The sequence below is a fragment of the Elaeis guineensis genome, chromosome 13, assembly GCF_000442705.2.
Source record: "Elaeis guineensis isolate ETL-2024a chromosome 13, EG11, whole genome shotgun sequence".
NCBI lineage: Eukaryota > Viridiplantae > Streptophyta > Magnoliopsida > Arecales > Arecaceae > Elaeis > Elaeis guineensis.
In genome coordinates this window covers 22344063-22364101 of record NC_026005.2, presented here as the reverse complement: position 1 = coordinate 22364101, position 20039 = coordinate 22344063, and the positions used below count along the sequence as shown (strand labels likewise).

Here is a 20039-nt window from a genome sequence, read left to right as displayed (position 1 = left end):
ATATATATAAATAGAGTTTTGGTAATCACATCCATAAAAATGACCTAGTTTTTGACTTTTTTTTTTTTTTTGAAAAGTAGTTTTTGACTTTTTAAATTTAGAATCTCTCACTTTTTTTTTAAAATAAAATTACATAAAAGCCCAATTGATTTTTCTTTGAAAGAGACTTCATGGAAGAATAAATTAATACAACATACTATTTAGGAGCATATTTGGCATGCTGATTAGGAGAAAACCATGCAAGACTTCTTCTATTTGGATGGAAATTTCTAAAGATTTAAATGCTTTTTGAAATATTTTCAAACTTGGTAAGGATAAAATAATTAGATTTTGAAAAATACATGGATTAGCCCTGTACCTCTTGCATCTCTTTTTCATGGGCTTTGTAAAGCTGTAAAGCAAAATTCTTTAGTTGCAACTGATTGGTGTCGCAAAGAGCAAAATTGGAATATCAAAGTTTTTAGATCTCTTTTTATCTTTGAATAATACAGATGAATCAGCTAATGGATCTATTTTTTACTGTCTACCCTTCAAGCTTGTCTGATGTTCCAATGTGGAAAACCTTGTAGAAATGGAAATTATAGCGTTCAATCTTGCTACAGATTTATCAATTATAGTGGTATACGTTGGCAGTTTTACAACATAATTTGGAAAGTTAATGTGCTAGAAAAGATAAAAATTTTCTTATGATTGGCTTTGATGAACAAACTTCACACAAGAGAAATATTGGCCAATAAAGGATGGAGAATCGGCAATAATTATCCTTTATATAGTGTATGTTCAAAGACAACTTCACATCTCTTCATAAGATGCCTATTACGAAGTCATACTACCTTGTTCATTATCCTCGAGACTCATCTTTGGACATCTTCTTTGGATCGATTGAGGTATCGAGATAGACTACAATAATGAACGTCATCTCGACATCTTGATCAGTAAGCGGACTTCATCAAACTTGGTCTCCGAATATCATCCTCAATCATACGCTGAGGACACCAGCATGGTACCACCGATCCAATGGTCAAAGAACCCCTAATCTGTACAAACTTCTCTTACATATTCCTTCCAACCGCCCGATTCTTAGATCGACAATCATTTTTGACCACATCAGCTTCAACCGAAATCTTGCAGCAACAATATCCATTTACTCTAGTTATCCAGTCACCTATTCTATCATGTCTTCGTATTAGGGATTTGTCTCACAATCTTTAGAGTTGGTGATCATCATGGAAGAGAAGAAAAGTAGTCTCCAATGGAATTCTGACTTCCCTCTCTTTATGTTTTTACCGGTATAAGCTGTTATAAATAATCACCAAAGACACCCAGGTGCATTTATCAAGTAGAGAATTTAACAGAAATAACTAAAATTAATCCTGTGTGTTCATTTTAGCAAGTTAAACCAACATTAACGGTCATCGCAACATTCATCATCCACTGAAACTGCCAAGAAGTCAGAGTATAAACACTTGGCTGGAAGAAACCTTTTTAGCATACGATAATCTTAACCGATCACGTGATACATTGTGGCGATGGAAATGAAGCCATGAAGAAAGATGTGTACGTATGAGCAAATTTTCTAACATGATATTCCGATTCAAATCGATTGATACATCCATATTATATTATATCGATGAAAAATCGATTCGATTTAAATTAATTTTTCAAAAAATGATTTGAATCGAATCGATCGATTTGATACGGTATCGATCTGAACCATCCGATATCAAATGATTTGATTCAGTATGATGTGACACAACACCAAAATGATTCGATTTGATTTTTTTATTTTTTTGACCATTAGATGAAATTTTTTTAAAATTTTTTATTATCCATACGATCCGATATGATATCGTATCGATCAAAAATCAGTATGAATCTTGATACCGATTTTTGAAATCTTACTTTTTAATAAGTGCAAAAAAAGTGATGCTAATTATTTGGACAACCATGGGCAGAAAAGCAGCAAGAGTTATGCATCAGAATAGGATAAATATACGAGTTTCAAAAGACTCCTGATACAAGGAGAGGTAGAAACATTATATATTGCATTGACTGCATATGTTTGCTAATGATATACTGATGCATAATCGGTGGTGGAAAAATTCACTGCCTCAAGCTTTCAACGATGTAGGAAGCATACAGATCCCTGCATAAGAGATTAAAAAAAAAAAAAAACCCAAATTGAATAATTTAAGTAAATTAAATTAAAGAAAATCAGATCTGGTGCTCCTAAGTTTCCAATATGAACACATCAAACTCACATTGAATATTTGATTGCTTTGATGGCATCTTCAGCTGGAAGGAAGTCATTGACTGCAACTTCTTTGTTCTCATTCTTCTTGTCTGTAGTTCCAAGGAGTTAAATCTGAACGGATAAATCAAATGGATGCACCATTTTTTTTTCCTTCTTCCAATGATCGTAAGCAACACATTGTTATGTAAATCAGTTAAGTTCCTATACATAAAAATATGAATATGCTTGAGTGGATACAATCTTCAAAGAAGCGGCGAATTTCAGCAAGGCGATGAGGAGGAAGATCTTTGATGTCCTTGTAGTGACGAAACTCAGGATCATCAGCACAGACAGCTATTATCTTATCATCCTTCTCCCCCTAAAAGGACACTGAATGATATAAGAATTATAACAGCCAAGTTTCTTGTTTCGCTCAACATGGAAAATTGTTACTTTTGAAAGTAGGGATTAAGTTTGTATTTTCCTTGGACAGGTACTTTGGTGTGAGATAGGCAAGGAGGTAAAGAGTACAGAGGAAAAGAAGAATCATGGACGAATGCTGAATGCTCTATTTTAACTACCGATTTTATTGTTTTTATTTTTTTAAATCTATTATACTTATCCAAACATTTAACTTTGTCAAATTATAACTTTCTTAAAAATCATGTAAAACCACATAACATCTAGTTTCTTTCTATATTTGCATGCAGCTTGAGAATATTATTAAAATAATAAGGAACAAGGAGGACCAAGTCATAGTTTTCACAGGTTAATTTGTAACTGTAATGTAAGGGATGAAAACAAAAACCTCACCTGATCAATCATTGGCATCAACATCTATCATATTTATCTAAACATACAAACATGTAAATTTATAACTTTCTTAAAAACCATGTAAAAACAACATCTATGTCTGTATGCTGCTTGAGAATATTAACAAAATAATAATGAAAAAGAAAACCAGGTCATAGTTTTCAGAGTTTAATTTGTAACTGTAGTGTAAGGGATGAAAACCAAAAAAGAGTCTCACCTGATCAATCATCGGCATCAACCCAATAGCACGGGCACGCAAAAAAGAACCAGACAGCACTGGCTCCTGTACAGAAAGAGATATTTTAATGATGTCAAAGGCTAAAATTTAATGAGTCCGTTGCTGTCTTGAAATGAACAGGTCAGAGAAACAAAATACCTGCATCAATATAAGCACATCCATGGGGTCACTATCCTCACAGATTGTCCGAGGGATGAAACCATAGTTGTGTGGGTACACAACTGAAGAGTAAAGAACACGATCAACCTGATATAGCGGCCACCATTGTTGCATGTCATTTTTTTTGGATGATTATAAACCTTTTGAAGAACATGGATGTATCTGCATCACTCTATTATTTTCTAGTTACTGTGTTCAGCATTGTATTCTCATTAGACATTGAATTCGGTATTATTTTCATCCAAGATGCCTTGGCATATATTGCTTCTCTCAGGTCACACAGAGCTACATTGAAAACCATTACCGTTAAGGCTTAATCCATCTAATTTGGGGCCAGACTTATGAGTATAGCTTTACCATATATTTCTGTACGGTACAATAAGCCATATCTTTAACGCATGTCTCCAGAAGATCCTTCCTGCAACCTCCAATCCTAGTTTTCTTAAATCTTGTTCTCTGTTTTTTAGACCCTATACTTATAAATCTGGATGACTATCTTCACATCAGAGTTGTCTTTGGCCTTTATAAATAGTAAGGCTTCATAAATTCTTTCACTTATTACCTTCCATGATATCATATATCCCTCCAAAATCCTCATCTCTGCTATCATCCATCGTATGGTACAACATTCCAATGCATACAATAACAAAACCCCTTCTATCCTTTTGCCTCATCATTCTGTTATGAAGCAATCACATGACACTTCAGAAATCAGAAAGTGAACTTCTGGTTTAAAACAAAATTTTGTTATGCTAAACACAAAACTATCAGAGTACAAAAGGCATGATATATGTGTTTTTCTAATCAGAAGAACACACGCGCACGCACACACACAAAAGAAAAAAAGGGAAGGGGTGATCATTAGAGCAATAAATTCATAACAAACTGCAAAATACAGGTTATGTAAAAGTTCCTCACCTTGATAAGACCGCTATGCTTGTCTAGTTCATACTTAACCTTGCTACCTCTAGCAATTTCAACTACCTGAAGCAATTTGAAATAAAGGTCGAGTAAGAAACCTTCTTCTAATTTGGTTAATATATCAGAAGTCAAACAATAGTGTTCATATCTTGAGAAGTAGCTGGAACTACAGATGATATTTCAGCAAGTGTTTTAAAAGTCTGTGCTTGATATAAGTTAACTAGGATGAGGATGACTGATAAACTCAAAAGGAGAATTGCTATTTGAATTTGCTCTCTTGAAATCACTGAAACTACATACCTTCACTATGCAGGTTAGGTATCTTTAAGGGCTCAACAATTATTTAATACTGAAACTAAATATCCTTGTCATCAAGCTAACATGGTTCTTGCAATCCTTGCTTCCATCCATTAAAACAAGGCAGAATGGCAGATGAAATTTTATAAGCCACTTTACAGCAATCAAGAACATAAATATGTGTGGCTCAGGCCATGTACAAAATCACAGGAGCTCTGAGATGTATGGAATTGCCTTCACTTTATATAGCAAATGAAACAAGGTATAGTCAAGTCAATGCCCTCATGGCAGCATATTTGTCACTATGCAGTATAACACCATAACTAAATCATAGATAATAGCGCTAATGATGATACTGGATTCAATGCTTGATCTTCTCTCATTCGTCATCTTGTTTAATTTTAGGTTTCTATGGGTGCCCATGCACATTATGAAGTCAAATTCAATTGTCGACATGCATCCTTAATATGTGATGCATCACATTACCAATCATGAGTAATAACTAATGTGAAGATTAGGAACTTGAAAAAAAATAATAATAATAACATTCCCAGTTGTGAAGGAAAAAAAACTATGTATAGGGCTTTAAAACATATTTGAGACTTTAATACTCGGACAGAAGGTATCTATAAAAGCAACAAGCTTTACCTATTTACAGCAAAGTGTTACAGAATCCTCTTGTTTTCATATAAAGTACAAAAAGTGAGATATCTTCAGACAACAATGACAAACAGCAATTCAGGAGAACACTGGGCTCCAGGTCCAAACCTGGTATGCAGCATTACCCACCATGTTTTTCTCAAAGGAGACCCCTCCCTGAGCCACCAACCGGGCAAAAAAAAAAAGAAAAAGAAAAAGAGAGAGGAGACAGTAAAGGGAATAACAAAGAAATATGCAAAGCCTGACCCAAGTTATGCATAAAAAGAATAACTGCATAGTCTACTACAAACATATGAATCGATGTTATATACAGTTCACGGACATAAGGAATACAAGATGGAGGCTGAGTGCAGCAAAACCTGATGATAAGTAGCAGAGAACACATATATCATTGAATTCTTACATAATTGTGCTACACTCTTGGTTACCATATAAACTTACACAGTTGAAAACTGCAGGAGCTCCAGGTCCTGCACAAAATAATGCAGTCAATAAGTTAAACAGAAAAGTATAAATTTAAATAAAAGAAGGATTAGTGAATTCAGAAATTTCATGAGACAATTTGTACATGCTAAGTAGAGCTAGAAACATGAAGGACTCAACCCTATGACAGCTATAAAGATGAAGGATGAAAACCAAAAACACAAAACAATGCCAGGTTGATATTCGACAATCAAACCATATAGAACAAAGAATGCTTATACCAAACGAAGTGGGGAAGAAAAAAGATGTGAGAGATATGATATACCTATTTCTAAATCATGCCATGGATGAGCAGCAATAGACTTCCGCGACATGGAAGAAAGTATGCGTTCATTGAGGACAACATGAGGGAAACTTGAATGGCCACCACCATCAGCTGTTCCAGCCATGTCTGGCTTAACAATAAAAAAATAAACAAATAGGATGGCACCTTTCATTCATTATGTTGTCTTGACAACTGAGACGATGCAAGAGAGACATGTGAAGCATAAAATTTGAAAGAGATCAAGTTATTGGAAGAAGACAAACTAATCAACATGCATATATCAATTCCATATACCACCCATTCCTACCTCATCACACCAATAGGGAAAAGAAGAAGAATGGATGCATAGTAGCATTAAGCATTATGATATAACAGACAGGGTTATAAAAATAGAGAGAGAGAGCTTTTTTTTTTTAATAGAAATTGAACAAACTAGGAGTTGGAGAAAGAATTACTATTACAAGATTTAATTTAATCCACCTAAACAGCAAGCTGGGAATGCTCTCAAGTCTCATTGCTTTAACATAGCAATACTTGGGAGCTTGTTCCTCACAGATGATCAGCAGTTTAAAATCAAGAATTTAAAGATTTGGATTTGTAACTATTGCGGCCAATCGCCTCGTCGCCCGATCGCCGGGAAGCGTGCACCTGCAAAAGGAAGTCCGCACTGACCGGAGGCGGCTCCGGCGGGGACCCTCCGACGGTCAAGTCAGAGAGGTGACTGGGCAACAGTGAAATGTAGACAGAGAGCTCAATCGAGAGAGAGAGAGAGAGAGAGAGAGGGGCGAGCCTGCGTTTGTGGGAGAGACGGAGCGGATCCCCTTGCACTGTTGCCTTCCCCGGTATATATAGTGGAGTAGGTATGGCGCCGTCATTAATGGCGCGGACAAGTGAGGAACTGTCAACTCACTGTAGGCTGTCAGAGCCGCCGTGAAAACGTCATGTCGCCGTGCAGCCGTCTAATCACCAGGGTTGACCCGGCTCTCGGCGGGACAATGCCCCTAGGTAACTGTGCCGCATGTCCGTGTCAGAGCTGACAACGTCTGGCGGCTGTACGGCGGTTGGAGGAGCCGACCGACCCAAAGTCGGTAGCCAGATAAGTGGTGTCGGGCCCCTCCATTGGTCGGCGAGCATCATGTAAGTCGGCCATTGAACCTTGGGGTTCGGCTGGTCGGGATGGTCACGCCCGACATACCCCCAGTCGGCGACGGGCCGTTAGACGGCTGGCGGTTAGCCGCTGATGGTTCCCGTCAGTCGGTCGCCCCGACCGATGGTCGGTCGGCCTATCGGCCAGTCGGAGTCGTCCGACGGAGGCGGTCGGGTCGTCAGCCGGTCGGGCGGTCGGGCCCTCCGGCAGTCGGGCCCTCCGGGCCGTCGGTCGGGCGGTCGGGCCCTCCGGCGGTTGGGCACTCCGGCAGTCGGTCGGCGGGTTTCCCCAACAGTTGCCCCCCTCCACTCCCAAGTCGGGTGGTGGGCAGGACGATGCTTCCATTCGGGCAGCAATCCCGGACGACTGGGAGTGGATTTGTCGCACGTGTAGATCCGACCGTACTGTCGGATGATCCGATGTCAGACGCCCCACGAATGCCCAGCGATCCGGACGTCCAGTCGATGTCAGAGGTCACGTCAGCGTCAGATGTCAGACGCCACGTCTTGTCGTCGTCAGTCGTTACGTCGGTGTCAGAAGATCGGGCGCCGGACGATACGGCGTCAGTCGATCGGATATCCGATGTCGATCGCGGAAGAGAGGGCCACTGTCAGGCGTCCCATCGGGAACGCGAACCGGCGCGGGTGCGTGAATGCAGGGCCGCGCACCGCGTGCCGCGTGTCCAGGTGGTTGGGCGGCGCCCCCTCCGGCATTTAATGCGGGCGGTGCGGCCGTCCCGGGGCGGGGCGCGCCGAATCTTCCGCCAACCGGTGGGCACCACGCGTCGCGCATCCGCAGGTCTTCGGTCGGCGCGGAAGGATCTCGGCCGTCGGTCGGCCCTATATATATAGGACCTCCCGGACCCTGACCCACATTTGCAACATTTTGCTGGGAAAACTCTGTCCGGGCGATTTCTCAGTCGTCGCGGGCAGAGCTCTTCTTCGCCTGCGGAGGGTCCATTCGGTTCGTGGTCCCCCTTTTCCTTCTTCCTTCCTTTCTTCTCTTTCTCCTCTTTCGGTCCCTGCATAATGACCAGGAAACCGACTCAGGGAGCTCGATCGGGGAACCCGACCGACGACTCCCGATCGGCTCCGGAAGATGAGGTCTCCTCGCTTTCGGAGCCGAACGTCGATCAGCTTCGGGAGCACTATCGCATCCCGGAGCAGTTTCGGCTCTCCGCTCCAGGGGCCGGCGGTCGGGTCAACAACCCTCCGCCTGGCGATCTGGCGCTGTACGTTGAAGACCTTCGCGCGGGTCTTCGACTTCCAATTTCGGAGTTCGTCCGGAATCTGCTTGATTACTACGGACTCTGTCCGGCGCAACTGGCGCCGAACTCTGTTCGGTTAATCATTTCTTTCGCGCTGTTGTGTCAGCTCTTGCCGACCAACCCCCGTGTTTCACTCTTCCGGGCCTTCTTTGTGCTCCGACCCTACCCTAAAGCCCGAGGGTGGTGGCTCTTCAACCCCCGGAAGGGTCTTGCTTTCATAACTGGTCTTCCATCGTCCATTCATGGATGGAAGAACCAGTTTTTCTTTGTTTCCTCTTCTTCTTCCTGGGGCTTTCCTTCTCGTTGGGGTATACCCCGAACAGAGGCCAACGACAACAGTCGGGTGGATGTGGACGACCGGGAGGACTTTCACCGACTGAAGGACATGTCGGTACCGAAGCAAAGGGAGCTTGTTACCGAACAAGCTCTCTATGACGCCGGCTTGAGTCTGGTCCCCCGAATAGGTATCGTCCGATTCTCCGGCTTCTCTTTTTGTCCGTCTTTTGGTCGGCTTTTGGCCCAGCCATTAATTCTCTTGTCGGCATTGCAGGGACACCACCGAGGATGAGGTCGACTGATGCCGAGATTCGGCAGTTTGCCGCCGCGAGGAAGAGGCCAGCGTCGGGGGCCGGCCCTTCGCGCCCTTCCAAGAGACCAACCCCAGCCCCGCCGACCGTTGAAGCGTCGGCGACCGAAGAGTCGGAGCCGATTATAGCCCTCGCGGCTCCGACTGTCCAAGTCGGAGAGAGGCCGACCGAGGAAGCGGCTGAAGGAGTGTCGGCGGCTTCGCCGGTGCGGGTGGAGCCGGACGACGTTCGGGAAACCGAACATCACCCGGAGGCGTCTGCTGGCGCAACGGGGGGCGCCGGGTCGAACTCCAGCGTCCCATCGCTGCCAGCCCCATCGGTCGGGGTAGCTGATCGGGGGAAAGCCCCGATGGAGCCCTCGGAGGAGGACAGATCGATGCCCCCCAGCGCATACTACCCCGAGGGTGCGTCGGCCTTGGCCGACCACAACCTTGCGAGGAGGTTGTGCCAGGGGATCCTCCTCCCCACCGACGTGCAGTCGTTACGGTCTCGGCAGGTGACCGAGATGTTGTCGCGGTTCTACCCGACAATGGTGGAGGTAAGCTTCGCGTCACCTTTTTCCTTAGAAGAATTTTTGCTTGCCACATAATTCTGACAAAGCTTTTTTCCTTCAGCTGATCTTCACCATGTCCGAACTGGAGGCCGGATACCGAAGGTTCGGCGACGTTCGGGCAGCCTTCAAAGAAAGGTCGGTGGCGGCCGAGGCCGAAAGGGCGAGGCTAGTCGACCAACTGCAGGAGTCAGCCGACCGGGAGGCCAAGTTGACGGACGAGGTCTCCCAGCTCATGGCCGAACTAAAGTCGGCCAAGCACAAAGGTCGGGCCGTGCGTCGCCTTCGGCACGAACGGGATGGGGCCACCGCTGAACTCCAAGGGCAACGCGAGCAACTTCGGGTCAGCCTGGGGAAGCTCGCTGAAGCCGAAGAGGAGCTGTCCATCGCCCAGGTCGACGCCGAAATGGCTAAGGCCGAGGCGGAGTCGGCGAGGGAGGAGCTAGCCCGCGCCGAGGACGAGGCACGGTCGGCGAGGGAGTCGGCCGATCGTGCTGTGGAGGACTTCCGGGTCTCCGATCGGTACAGGGAGGAGATGCTTGAGTCGGGCTTCGCCTCCTACCGGGTTGGTTTCGAGGACGGTCGGGACGCCGTCCATGCCTTATACCCGGAGGTGGACGTCAGCCGCATCGTCCCGCCGCTAGCCGAGGAGGAAGGAGTCGAAGGAGAAGGAACGGAAGAGATGGCCGACCAGCCGTCGGGGGGCGTCATCGTGGTGGAGGAGGCCGTCCCGGAGCAGGTGCCGACCGAAGTTCCTTCGCCGACCGAAGCCCATCCCTCGGCGGCCGACCAAGCGTCGCTTATGGCCGAGACGCCGATCATCCCCGATCCTCCGTCGGTTGAAGAGATCGACCAGGACGGGTGATCGGCCCTGCCGACCATCTTTACTTTTTGTCTTTTTGAAAATACATGTAATCGGGCTTCGACCCGACTCTGTAATTCCTTTTCATCAATGAATGGAACTTCTTTCTTTCTCTCCTTGTTATTTGTAATGCCGGCTATAGCCGCGATGTCGAACTTTAGTCGCTAACTTAAGTAAGCCACTAACCCACATGAGTCGGTAGGACTCCGACAACTTGTATAGCCCTGAAAGTAGAATGTGTCCCGACTTTAGGTCGGCTTCGGGTAGTCGAAGTTGTCAGTCGGGTCCATCCGTTGAGTCGGGAGCCGACCGAACCTGGCGAAGGTTCGGCAGTCGGACTTCCGTAGATGCACTTAGTCGATCATCGTCCGGCGCAGTGTCGGGGGTACGATAGTAAGTCGGGTCCCCATGCTCTGCGTCGGGTTCCATGTCTTTTGACAGACGGTGGCAAGCCGAATGTCGTTCAGCCGGCCGTAGGTCGATCGGCGAGTCGTGTGTGCGACTAAGGTCGCGTCGTGTGATAAACGGTGGTAAGCCGAATATCCCTCGACCGGCCGTAGCCTGGTCGGAAATCGCGACAACAATCGCGTGGGCTTTAAGCCTTTCTTTGGTCGGGCCCGATCGGTCTATCGGCCGATGGATCTGCCCGAAAGTTCGACCGTAGACGGGCTGTCGACTCCCGTAGGTGCATCGATCCTGGCAAGGGGCCGATGGCTCGTCGAACGTCGAAGGAGTATTGACTCCCGTAGGTGCATCGGTCCTGGTAAGGGGCCGATGGATCGTCGAACGTGGAAGGGTCAAGATTTCAAAATTTAAAACTGAACTTGTATTCCAACCACGAAATTCACTGGTAATACAGCTTCAGGTTATCGACGTTCCAAGTCCGAGGGATGGTCTTCCCCTCGAGGGTCTCCAGCCGATAGGCTCTCGGCCCGAAGGTGTCAGCAACCTTGTAGGGTCCCTCCCAATTCGGAGCCAACTTCCCTTGTTCCAAGGGCTTCGAGACTTCCGCCTTCCTCAAGACTAGGTCGCCAGGCTTAAAAGCTTTGGTCTGACCTTGGCGTTGTAATACCGGGCGACCCTCTGTCGGTATGAGGTCATTCAGATTTGAGCCTCATCTCGCAGTTCGGGGAGGAGGTCTAGGTCGGCCCTCCGGCTTTCGGAGTTGTCCGGCTCGCGGTACTGCTCGACCCTTGAAGATGGCCGGCCAATCTCGAGCGGGATCATAGCTTCTGTCCCGTAGGCCAAACTGAACGGCGACTCCCCGGTCGGGACGCGGGGGGTCGTTCGGTAAGCCCACAGGACGGAGCCCAGCTCGTCGACCCAGAGACCTTTGGCTTCGTTCAGTCGGGTCTTGAGTCCATGGAGCAGGGTTCGGTTCGTCACCTCAACCTCACCGTTGGATTGTGGGTGCCCGACTGAAGTTAGTCGGTGACGGATGTGGAACCTGGCGCAGAAGTCTTTGAAGTCTTGGTTGTCGAATTGCCGTCCATTGTCGGTGATGATGGTGTGCGGCAATCCGAACCTGAAGATGATGGACTTTTGGACGAAGTCCTCCATCTTCCGCTCGGTGATCTGCGCCAAGGGCTCGGCCTCGACCCACTTCGTGAAGTAGTCGATGGCGACAACGATGAACTTCCTCTGGCCTGACGCCGGTGGGAAGGGGCCGAGAATATCGACTCCCCACTGAGCGAAGGGCCATGAAGCGACAATGGGAGCGATTTGGCTGGCCGGTTGGTGCTGAACATTGGCATACTTCTGGCATGGCTCGCACCTTCGGACCAACTCTGCCGCATCCTTCCTCATGGTCAGCCAGTAGTAGCCTTGTCGCAAGACTTTGAAGGCTAAGGACTTGCCCCCCAAGTGATTCCCACAAATTCCTTCATGAACCTCTCGGAGAGCGTAGTCGGCGTCGGCCGGTCCCAAGCACTTGAGCAGAGGGAGGGAGAACGACCTCTTGTAGAGTCGGCCGTCCACGATCACATATTGCGATGCCGACCATCGAAGTCGCTTGGCCTCCGCGGGATCTTCGGGACCGGTCCCGTCGGTGAGGTACTGGACGATCGGGTCCATCCAACTTGGTTCGGACGTTAGCTGCTGCACTTCTTCGTCCCGATCGATGCTCGGCTGCTGAAGATTTTCGACGAAGGTCCGACCCAAGGAGTCATAGGCCGACGTTGCCAATCTGGAGAGAGCATCGGCGCAGGCATTCTCCGATCTGGGGATGTGGGAGATCTCGAAATACTCGAGGTGTGCCGCGACGTCCTTCACTTTCTGAAGATACTTGATCATGGTCGGATCTCGTGCCTCGAAGTCGCCCTTGACCTGCCCCACGATCAGCTGGGAGTCGGAGAATGCCCGGAGGCTGTCGATGCCTAGCTCCTTCGCCATCCTCAAGCCTGCGAGGAGTGCCTCGTATTCGGCTTGATTGTTGGAGGCCTTGAAGTCGAATCGGAGGGCGTATTCGGTGACCACCCCATCCGAATTCGTGAGCAGGAGCCCGGCCCCGCTTCCTTGAGCGTTCGAGGCTCCATCGATGTGGAGTACCCAGGTGGAGATCGGGTCTGGCTCAGAGACCGTGTCTCGTCCCGGGTCTTCAGCTCCCGACCCTCGGTCGGTCGTTGGGCATTCGGCGATGAAGTCGGCCAAGACCTGAGCCTTCAAGGCAGGCCTTGGTCGGTACTGAATGTCGAACTCGCTAAGCTTCATCGCCCACTTAGCGAGTCGTCCTGATGTGTCGGGTCGGCGCAGTATGGCCCTCAGGGGCTGGTTGGTGAGTACCACGATGGCGTGGGCCTGGAAGTATGGTCGAAGCCGTTGCGCGGAGAAGGTCAGGGCGAAAATCATTTTTTCGTCTCCGAGTATCTGGCTTCAGCGCCGTGGAGCACTTTGCTGATGTAGTAGATGGGCTGATGAGTTCGGCACTCGCTTTCCCGAACAAGCACCGAACTGATCGCCTCGGAAGATGTGGCCAAGTAGAGATACAAGGTCTCCCCGACCTGCGGCTTTACAAGCAGCGGTGGGGAAGCCAAGTACCTTTTCAGGTCTTCAAAGGCCCGTTCGCACTCATCCGACCAAGAAAAACCGTTCGTCTGACGCAAAGTCTTGAAGAACGGGAGGCACCTTTCAGCCGATCGGGAAATGAATCGGCTAAGAGCGACGATTCTTTCGTTCAGCTGTTGGACCTCCTTCTTGGTGTTCGGATGACGCATGTCGAGGATGGCCTTTATTTTCTCAGGGTTGGCCTCGATCCCTCTCTGAGAAATGAGGAATCCGAGGAACTTCCCCGAGGTCACCCCGAAGGCACATTTGGTCGGGTTGAGCTTCATTCGGTGCCGTCGAAGGGTGCGGAAGGTCTCCTCGAGATCCTGAACATGGTCCGAGATCTGCGTGCTCTTCACCAGCATGTCGTCCACGTACACCTCCATGTTGCATCCGATTTGGTCTTTGAAGACCTTGTTGACGAGTCGCTGGTAAGTGGCGCCGGCGTTCTTCAATCCGAAGGGCATCACCCGGTAACAGTAGAGGCCCTTGGGAGTCACGAACGCGGTGTGTTCTTCGTCTTCAGGTGCCATCCGGATCTGGTTGTACCCGGCGAAGGCGTCCATGAAGCTGAGAAGTCAGAATCCGGACGTCGCATCCACCAGCTGGTCGATCTTCGGAAGCGGGAAGCTATCCTTCGGGCAGGCTCGGTTGAGGTCGGTGTAGTCGATGCAGATCCTCCACTTCCCGTTGGCTTTCTTGACCATGACAACATTGGCGAGCCAATCGGGATACGTGGATTCTCGAATGAAGCCTGCTTCGAGCAACTTGTCCACTTCTTCGTCGATGGCCTTCTGCCTTTCTGGGGCGAAGGACCTTTTCTTCTGCCTCACCGGCTTCACCGTCGGGTCGATGTTGAGTTGGTGAGTAATTATTTCTGGAGGGATGCCCGACATATCCGCTGCCGACCAAGCGAATATGTCGGCGTTGGCCGTCAGCAGCTCCGCCAGCCGGCGACGTTCGGTGTCGGGCAATTGAGACCCGACCCAAACTTTCCTGTCGGGATTTTCTCCAATCGGGATTGCCTCGAGCTGCTCGACGGGCAAACCCCGTTCTTCCTCCTCCCTTTGGTCCAGTTTGTCGATCGTCAGAGGATCCTTCATCCCGGCGCTTTGAGCAGAGATTTGGAAGCATCGCCGAGCGAGCTGTTGATCTCCGCGCATCTCCCCGACTCCGTTTTTGGTCGGGAATCGAACAAGGAGATGGTACGTCGAGACGATCGCCCTGAGGGCGTTCAATCCGGGTCGCCCGAGTATGGCGTTGTAGGCCGAAGGAACTTGGGCGACCGCGAAAGTGAGGGAGACCGTACTTTGCCGTGGTTCGGTGCCGACCGTCACGGGCAGGGTAATTTCTCCCTCTGTCGTGACGGTGTCTCCGGCAAAGCCGATCAGGGGCACAGGGATCCTCCTAAGTCGGTCAGTTGTCAGTCGCATTCGGGAGAAGGTCGAGTAAAACAAAATATTTGTCGAACTTCCATTATCAACAAAAATTCGTTTTACATCATAATTGGCTATTGTCGCCGACACAACAACAGCGTCGTCGTGGGGAGTCTGGATGTCCCGAGCGTCGTCTTTTGTGAAAGTGATTACGTCGTCCAGGCACGGCTTTTTCGTCGGCTCCCCTCCTGTAGACGTCCCCGGTCCCAGCCGCTTGGAGATCATGTTGATGACTCCGGCCGTCGGCTGGTTAGTCGGCGCCTCTTCAGTCGGCTGGGGGCGTCGATCGGCAATCGGTCGGGTCGGCGGATCCTTCCAGAATTTGCCGAGATACCCCCGAGGATGAGATTTTCGATCTCATCCTTCAACTGGATGCACCGCTCGGTGTCGTGGCCATGGCTCCGATGGAACCGGCAGTACTTCCGATGGTCGAGGCCCTTTGCCTTCAGAGGCGGAGGCCGTCGCAGGTACTCTTCCCCCTCGATCTCCATCAGGATCTGCGCACGGGAGCGGAGAGAGGAGTGTAGGAGTCATACCTGGGACGCACCGGCCTCGAGGTCTGTCGCCGGGGTGATTTTTGGATCTATCGGGGTGGAGAAAGCCGACTATTGGTCGGGGGCCTGCTTGGTTCGGCGGGCTCCCGACCTTTTCTCCGCTTCTCCTTCGGACCCCTGGGCTCTGCCAAGCGTCGGTCGGACGCTCCTTCGTCCGCGCCATATACTTGTATGCGCGCTCCAGTAGCTCGGCATACGTTTGGGGGAGGTCTTGTCCAGAGAATAAGTGAATCGGGACGACCTCAAGCCCCGCTTCATGGCTAAAACTGCCATGTCTTCGTTGAGGTCCCGGACCTCGAGCGTGGCCGCGTTGAATCGCGCCACGAAGTGTCGGAGCATCTCGTTTTCCCCCTGCTTGAGGGAAAAAAGGCTGTCCGACGTTCGCGGTGGCTTTCGGCTGGTGCTGAAATGGGCCACGAACGAGTGCTCGAGCTGCGCAAAGGAATGGATACTGCCCGATCGAAGACCGGAGTACCAAGCCCTGGCAGCCTTGCGGAGCGTTGCGGGAAAGCCGATGCAGAAAAGAGCGTCGGTTGCCCCTTGAATCGTCATGAGAGCTTTGTATCTCTCGAGGTGGTCGACCGGGTCGGTGGAGCCGTCGTATGGCTCCACGTGCGGCATCTTGAACCGACTGAGAATCGGCTCGTCGAGGACCAGTCGGGAGAGGGGTTGGGCGGTCTGGAAGTCGACGTCGTTCGAAGACCTCTGACCGTCCATCTGCAGTTTGGCGAGTCGGCGGTCGATTTCCTCGAACCGTCGCTCGTAGTCGTCCGCTCGTCGATGCTGGGAGACCCCAGGGGTGGAGCCTCCGGAAGATTCTGAGAGAGAGGCCGACGGTGTGCGCGGCCGCTTCTCCTTCCTTGCCCGTTCCAACGGGGAAGGAGAGGGCCGCCGGGATCGTGGTCGTCGCGCCGTGGTCGTCCCTCCTCCTCTCCGTGGGAGCGCTGTTGGGAGCGCTCACATGGAGGCGACAGGGGTCGGCGCGGCCGTCGGCGGCTGCTCCTGGAAGGCATAGGTCGGGCCGCCGGTTGTTGCTGGAGGCTTTTGACTGCGTCGGTCAGCACGGTCATCTGCCGCACGATGGCCGCAATCTGGGCCTCCGTGGTCACTGCAGGGCGCGGAGAGCTAGGCTCCGCCGCCGGTGGGGGCGGGGAGGCCTCTTCCCGGCGGGAAGAGCGCCTCGCCGACCCGGTGACTCTCGATCGTTGAGCTCTTGTCTTTGTCATGCTGTACCCCTACCTGGCGCGCCAATCTGTTGCGGCCAATCGCCTCGTCGCCCGATCGCCGGGAAGCGTGCACCTGCAAAAGGAAGTCCGCACTGACCGGAGGCGGCTCCGGCGGGGACCCTCCGACGGTCAAGTCAGAGAGGTGACTGGGCAACAGTGAAATGTAGACAGAGAGCTCAATCGAGAGAGAGAGAGAGAGAGAGGGGCGAGCCTGCGTTTGTGGGAGAGACGGAGCGGATCCCCTTGCACTGTTGCCTTCCCCGGTATATATAGTGGAGTAGGTATGGCGCCGTCATTAATGGCGCGGACAAGTGAGGAACTGTCAACTCACTGTAGGCTGTCAGAGCCGCCGTGAAAACGTCATGTCGCCGTGCAGCCGTCTAATCACCAGGGTTGACCCGGCTCTCGGCGGGACAATGCCCCTAGGTAACTGTGCCGCATGTCCGTGTCAGAGCTGACAACGTCTGGCGGCTGTACGGCGGTTGGAGGAGCCGACCGACCCAAAGTCGGTAGCCAGATAAGTGGTGTCGGGCCCCTCCATTGGTCGGCGAGCATCATGTAAGTCGGCCATTGAACCTTGGGGTTCGGCTGGTCGGGATGGTCACGCCCGACATACCCCCAGTCGGCGACGGGCCGTTGGACGGCTGGCGGTTAGCCGCTGATGGTTCCCGTCAGTCGGTCGCCCCGACCGATGGTCGGTCGGCCTATCGGCCAGTCGGAGTCGTCCGACGGAGGCGGTCGGGTCGTCAGCCGGTCGGGCGGTCGGGCCCTCCGGCAGTCGGGCCCTCCGGGCCGTCGGTCGGGCGGTCGGGCACTCCGGCAGTCGGTCGGCGGGTTTCCCCAACAGTAACCATCTGCAAATAACCTGCTTGCACACTAAATTATTTCCTAGATTAATCATACCATTACAAGTAAGAAGATGGATATTCCCATGCTCACTACTCACACTTGTTCTCCTTTTCATTTCTACTATCTCAAATCTGTATCAGGATTCACTTAATAAAGCGGGAAAAAAAAATGCTTCTCTTCCTCATGTTCCTGCAAGAAAATTTCAGGTGGCAGAAGATAGCTTTTACAAGGCGCAAGATCAAGAATCAACAAGAAACTCCTAAATGTCTTATCTCACCATCCACGTCAGATTTGGAAACTCTATCGATCTGTATCGGTTCAAAACTTCAAAGGACAAAGCAAAGCTCATGTTGTTATCACCCCACTGAAATTTCTCATAGCACCTATGGTCTGCAATGTTTATTCACATCACCTTGAGAGTTTGCAAGGTTCTATACGTTGATAATGATCTTGCATATTGACGACAGTAAGTTTCAATTGCTAGTAGCTTCCCCTATTAATTATAGGGCACTCTTCTTCTTCTTCTTCTCCATCCTTTTTCTTTCCGGTTATTAGAAGAAGGTGGCAGACCATTACTATGTCCAACCATATATTAGTGATTGGATACCTTTACTATTTTACCGCTGATTAATCATCATATGATCTGCTTCCTCCCATTTTGACCAACAGAAAGTTGGCGACCAGTGAAATTAATGGAATTTGTAACATATTCCTAGTACTTGATGTCTTCGAAAAAAGGGAAAAAAAAAAAAGCAACTCATCATTATACCCCGGTAAGCTGTGGATCTCAAATATTGATACAAATGTTATACCAGCCCAGAATCCATATGGCTAGAATGGCTTCTTAAAGATAAAACGACGGATCATCACTAAACCACGCGTTAATTCTATAATCACAATAATCATCATTAAGGTCACGTCCAATGCGTGCACCAAACACAATGATATTGACCACCGTTGGTCACGTAATAACTTGTGTGCATGAGCATCAAGATGCCTTTCATACGCTAGGAAAATAGCCTACCAAACTACCAATGAACTTAAAAGATGCATTAGAGGCGGGGATTGTTGCAAATAAACCCCTTTGAAGCACCGCATATAAAGCATAGACCAAATCCCCCATCGTTGCCCGATATAGAATAGAGATAAGACCTAGGATCTATTTTGGATTCTCCTATATAATTGGGCTAAAAATCTTGTATGGATTAGGCCAGCACAACCAGCAAGATCACAGGCTACGTGTGAGGTATTTTTTTCTCCCCTCTTTATAGGATTCAGACTGGCCCACTCCAAAATTCTTTTTGCATATTTTTCCTAGCCCAGACTGTAGCCTGTTGCTAGTTGTACCGGCCCAATCTATAAATTCTACAGGATTTTCAACCCAATCCTGTAGGAAAAATGGAAAATCCAACCACACAAAGATGCATATAAACCATTGCATTATGAGAGGTCAATCTTCACAACATCTAGGAATGTTCAAAATAAATAAATAAACAAATAAAAGCCGTATAATAAAAGATCGATGATAGAATAGAAGAATGAATTTCTGGAAAAAAAGGGGTATTTTACCCATGCCGATCAATGGAGCAATATAAAAGGTAAATCAGTGTAAAAGAAAGGAAGAATGAATCACGGGACGACCACAATCGTTTTAAAGCACTACGTTTAGCAGCAACTTCCAGATATTAGAGTTCAACTGTTTGTTGAACTGAAAAATACTCAAATTTGTTAGTGGAATTCGGACTCAGAAGAGAAATGGACGAGTGAAGAAGGTCACAAAGGCTTCAGAGTGGAAATATATGTAGAGAGACAGAGAGAACTCACAGAGAGATTAAAACCCGAAGACAGAACAGAGAGAAGCGTCAGAGGCAACGACCTTGGTACTTCGGCCAGAGCTCCTTCAGAATCGGGAATTGGGAAAGGTCTAATCGACCGCTGGCTTCTCTGGTCCGTTCGATTCGGGTCCCGGACCTCCGTAAGGATACGATAACGACGCGTGTCGTGAGGTCGTCCGACGGGCGCCCGAGCCCGAGGGTGACGGCAACATATCTTACCGTTTTTCCTTTGATTGAGAGAGAATATGCTTTTCGTGGTTGCGTCGCTGGCACCGCCACTCCCACCAGCTAGTCAACCGCGCATTTCTGACCGCTTTCAAGAAATCTCGTGCAACAGCACGTCTTTGTACTTTTTAATTATATATATATATATATATATATATATATATATATATATATATTCCTGTAAATAAAATTTAAAGTATTATATTTACTTAAACTCAATTATCAACTTATATTTTAGTTATTAGATGCGCATCCCCCTATTTTAAGATTATTCACATTGATACGTATAGGTCGAATTCACCATCGTGCTAGCATTAAAACTATTTGAATTATAAATATATTTCTTGATCATATTAAATCGATTATATACCGATCTATCGATATATATTA

The 20039-nt window shown here is 48.8% G+C and overlaps 1 protein-coding gene across 8 annotated transcripts; it reads right to left on the bottom strand.

Annotated features, from left to right (window-relative positions):
• Positions 1-1950: 1950 nt before the first annotated feature.
• Positions 1951-19570, bottom strand: LOC105033300 (soluble inorganic pyrophosphatase). 8 transcript variants are annotated; one of them, XM_073247506.1, is made up of 10 exons: positions 19414-19570; positions 6070-6199; positions 5763-5791; positions 5430-5477; positions 4362-4427; positions 3423-3530; positions 3264-3329; positions 2492-2612; positions 2262-2343; positions 1951-2146 (listed from the first exon to the last, which is right to left on the bottom strand). In XM_073247506.1, exons 2-10 carry the CDS (start codon positions 6191-6193, stop codon positions 2104-2106), a joined length of 687 nt encoding a protein of 228 aa, XP_073103607.1. In that variant the 5' UTR covers positions 6194-6199; positions 19414-19570; the 3' UTR covers positions 1951-2103. The 8 variants fall into 8 exon arrangements, with proteins under 8 accessions (XP_073103607.1, XP_073103608.1, XP_073103606.1 ...); XM_073247507.1 differs by having other exon boundaries at positions 6070-6195; XM_073247505.1 differs by lacking the exon at positions 19414-19570 and adding an exon at positions 19159-19366 and having other exon boundaries at positions 6070-6195.
• Between the last annotated feature and the right edge of the window lie 469 nt (positions 19571-20039).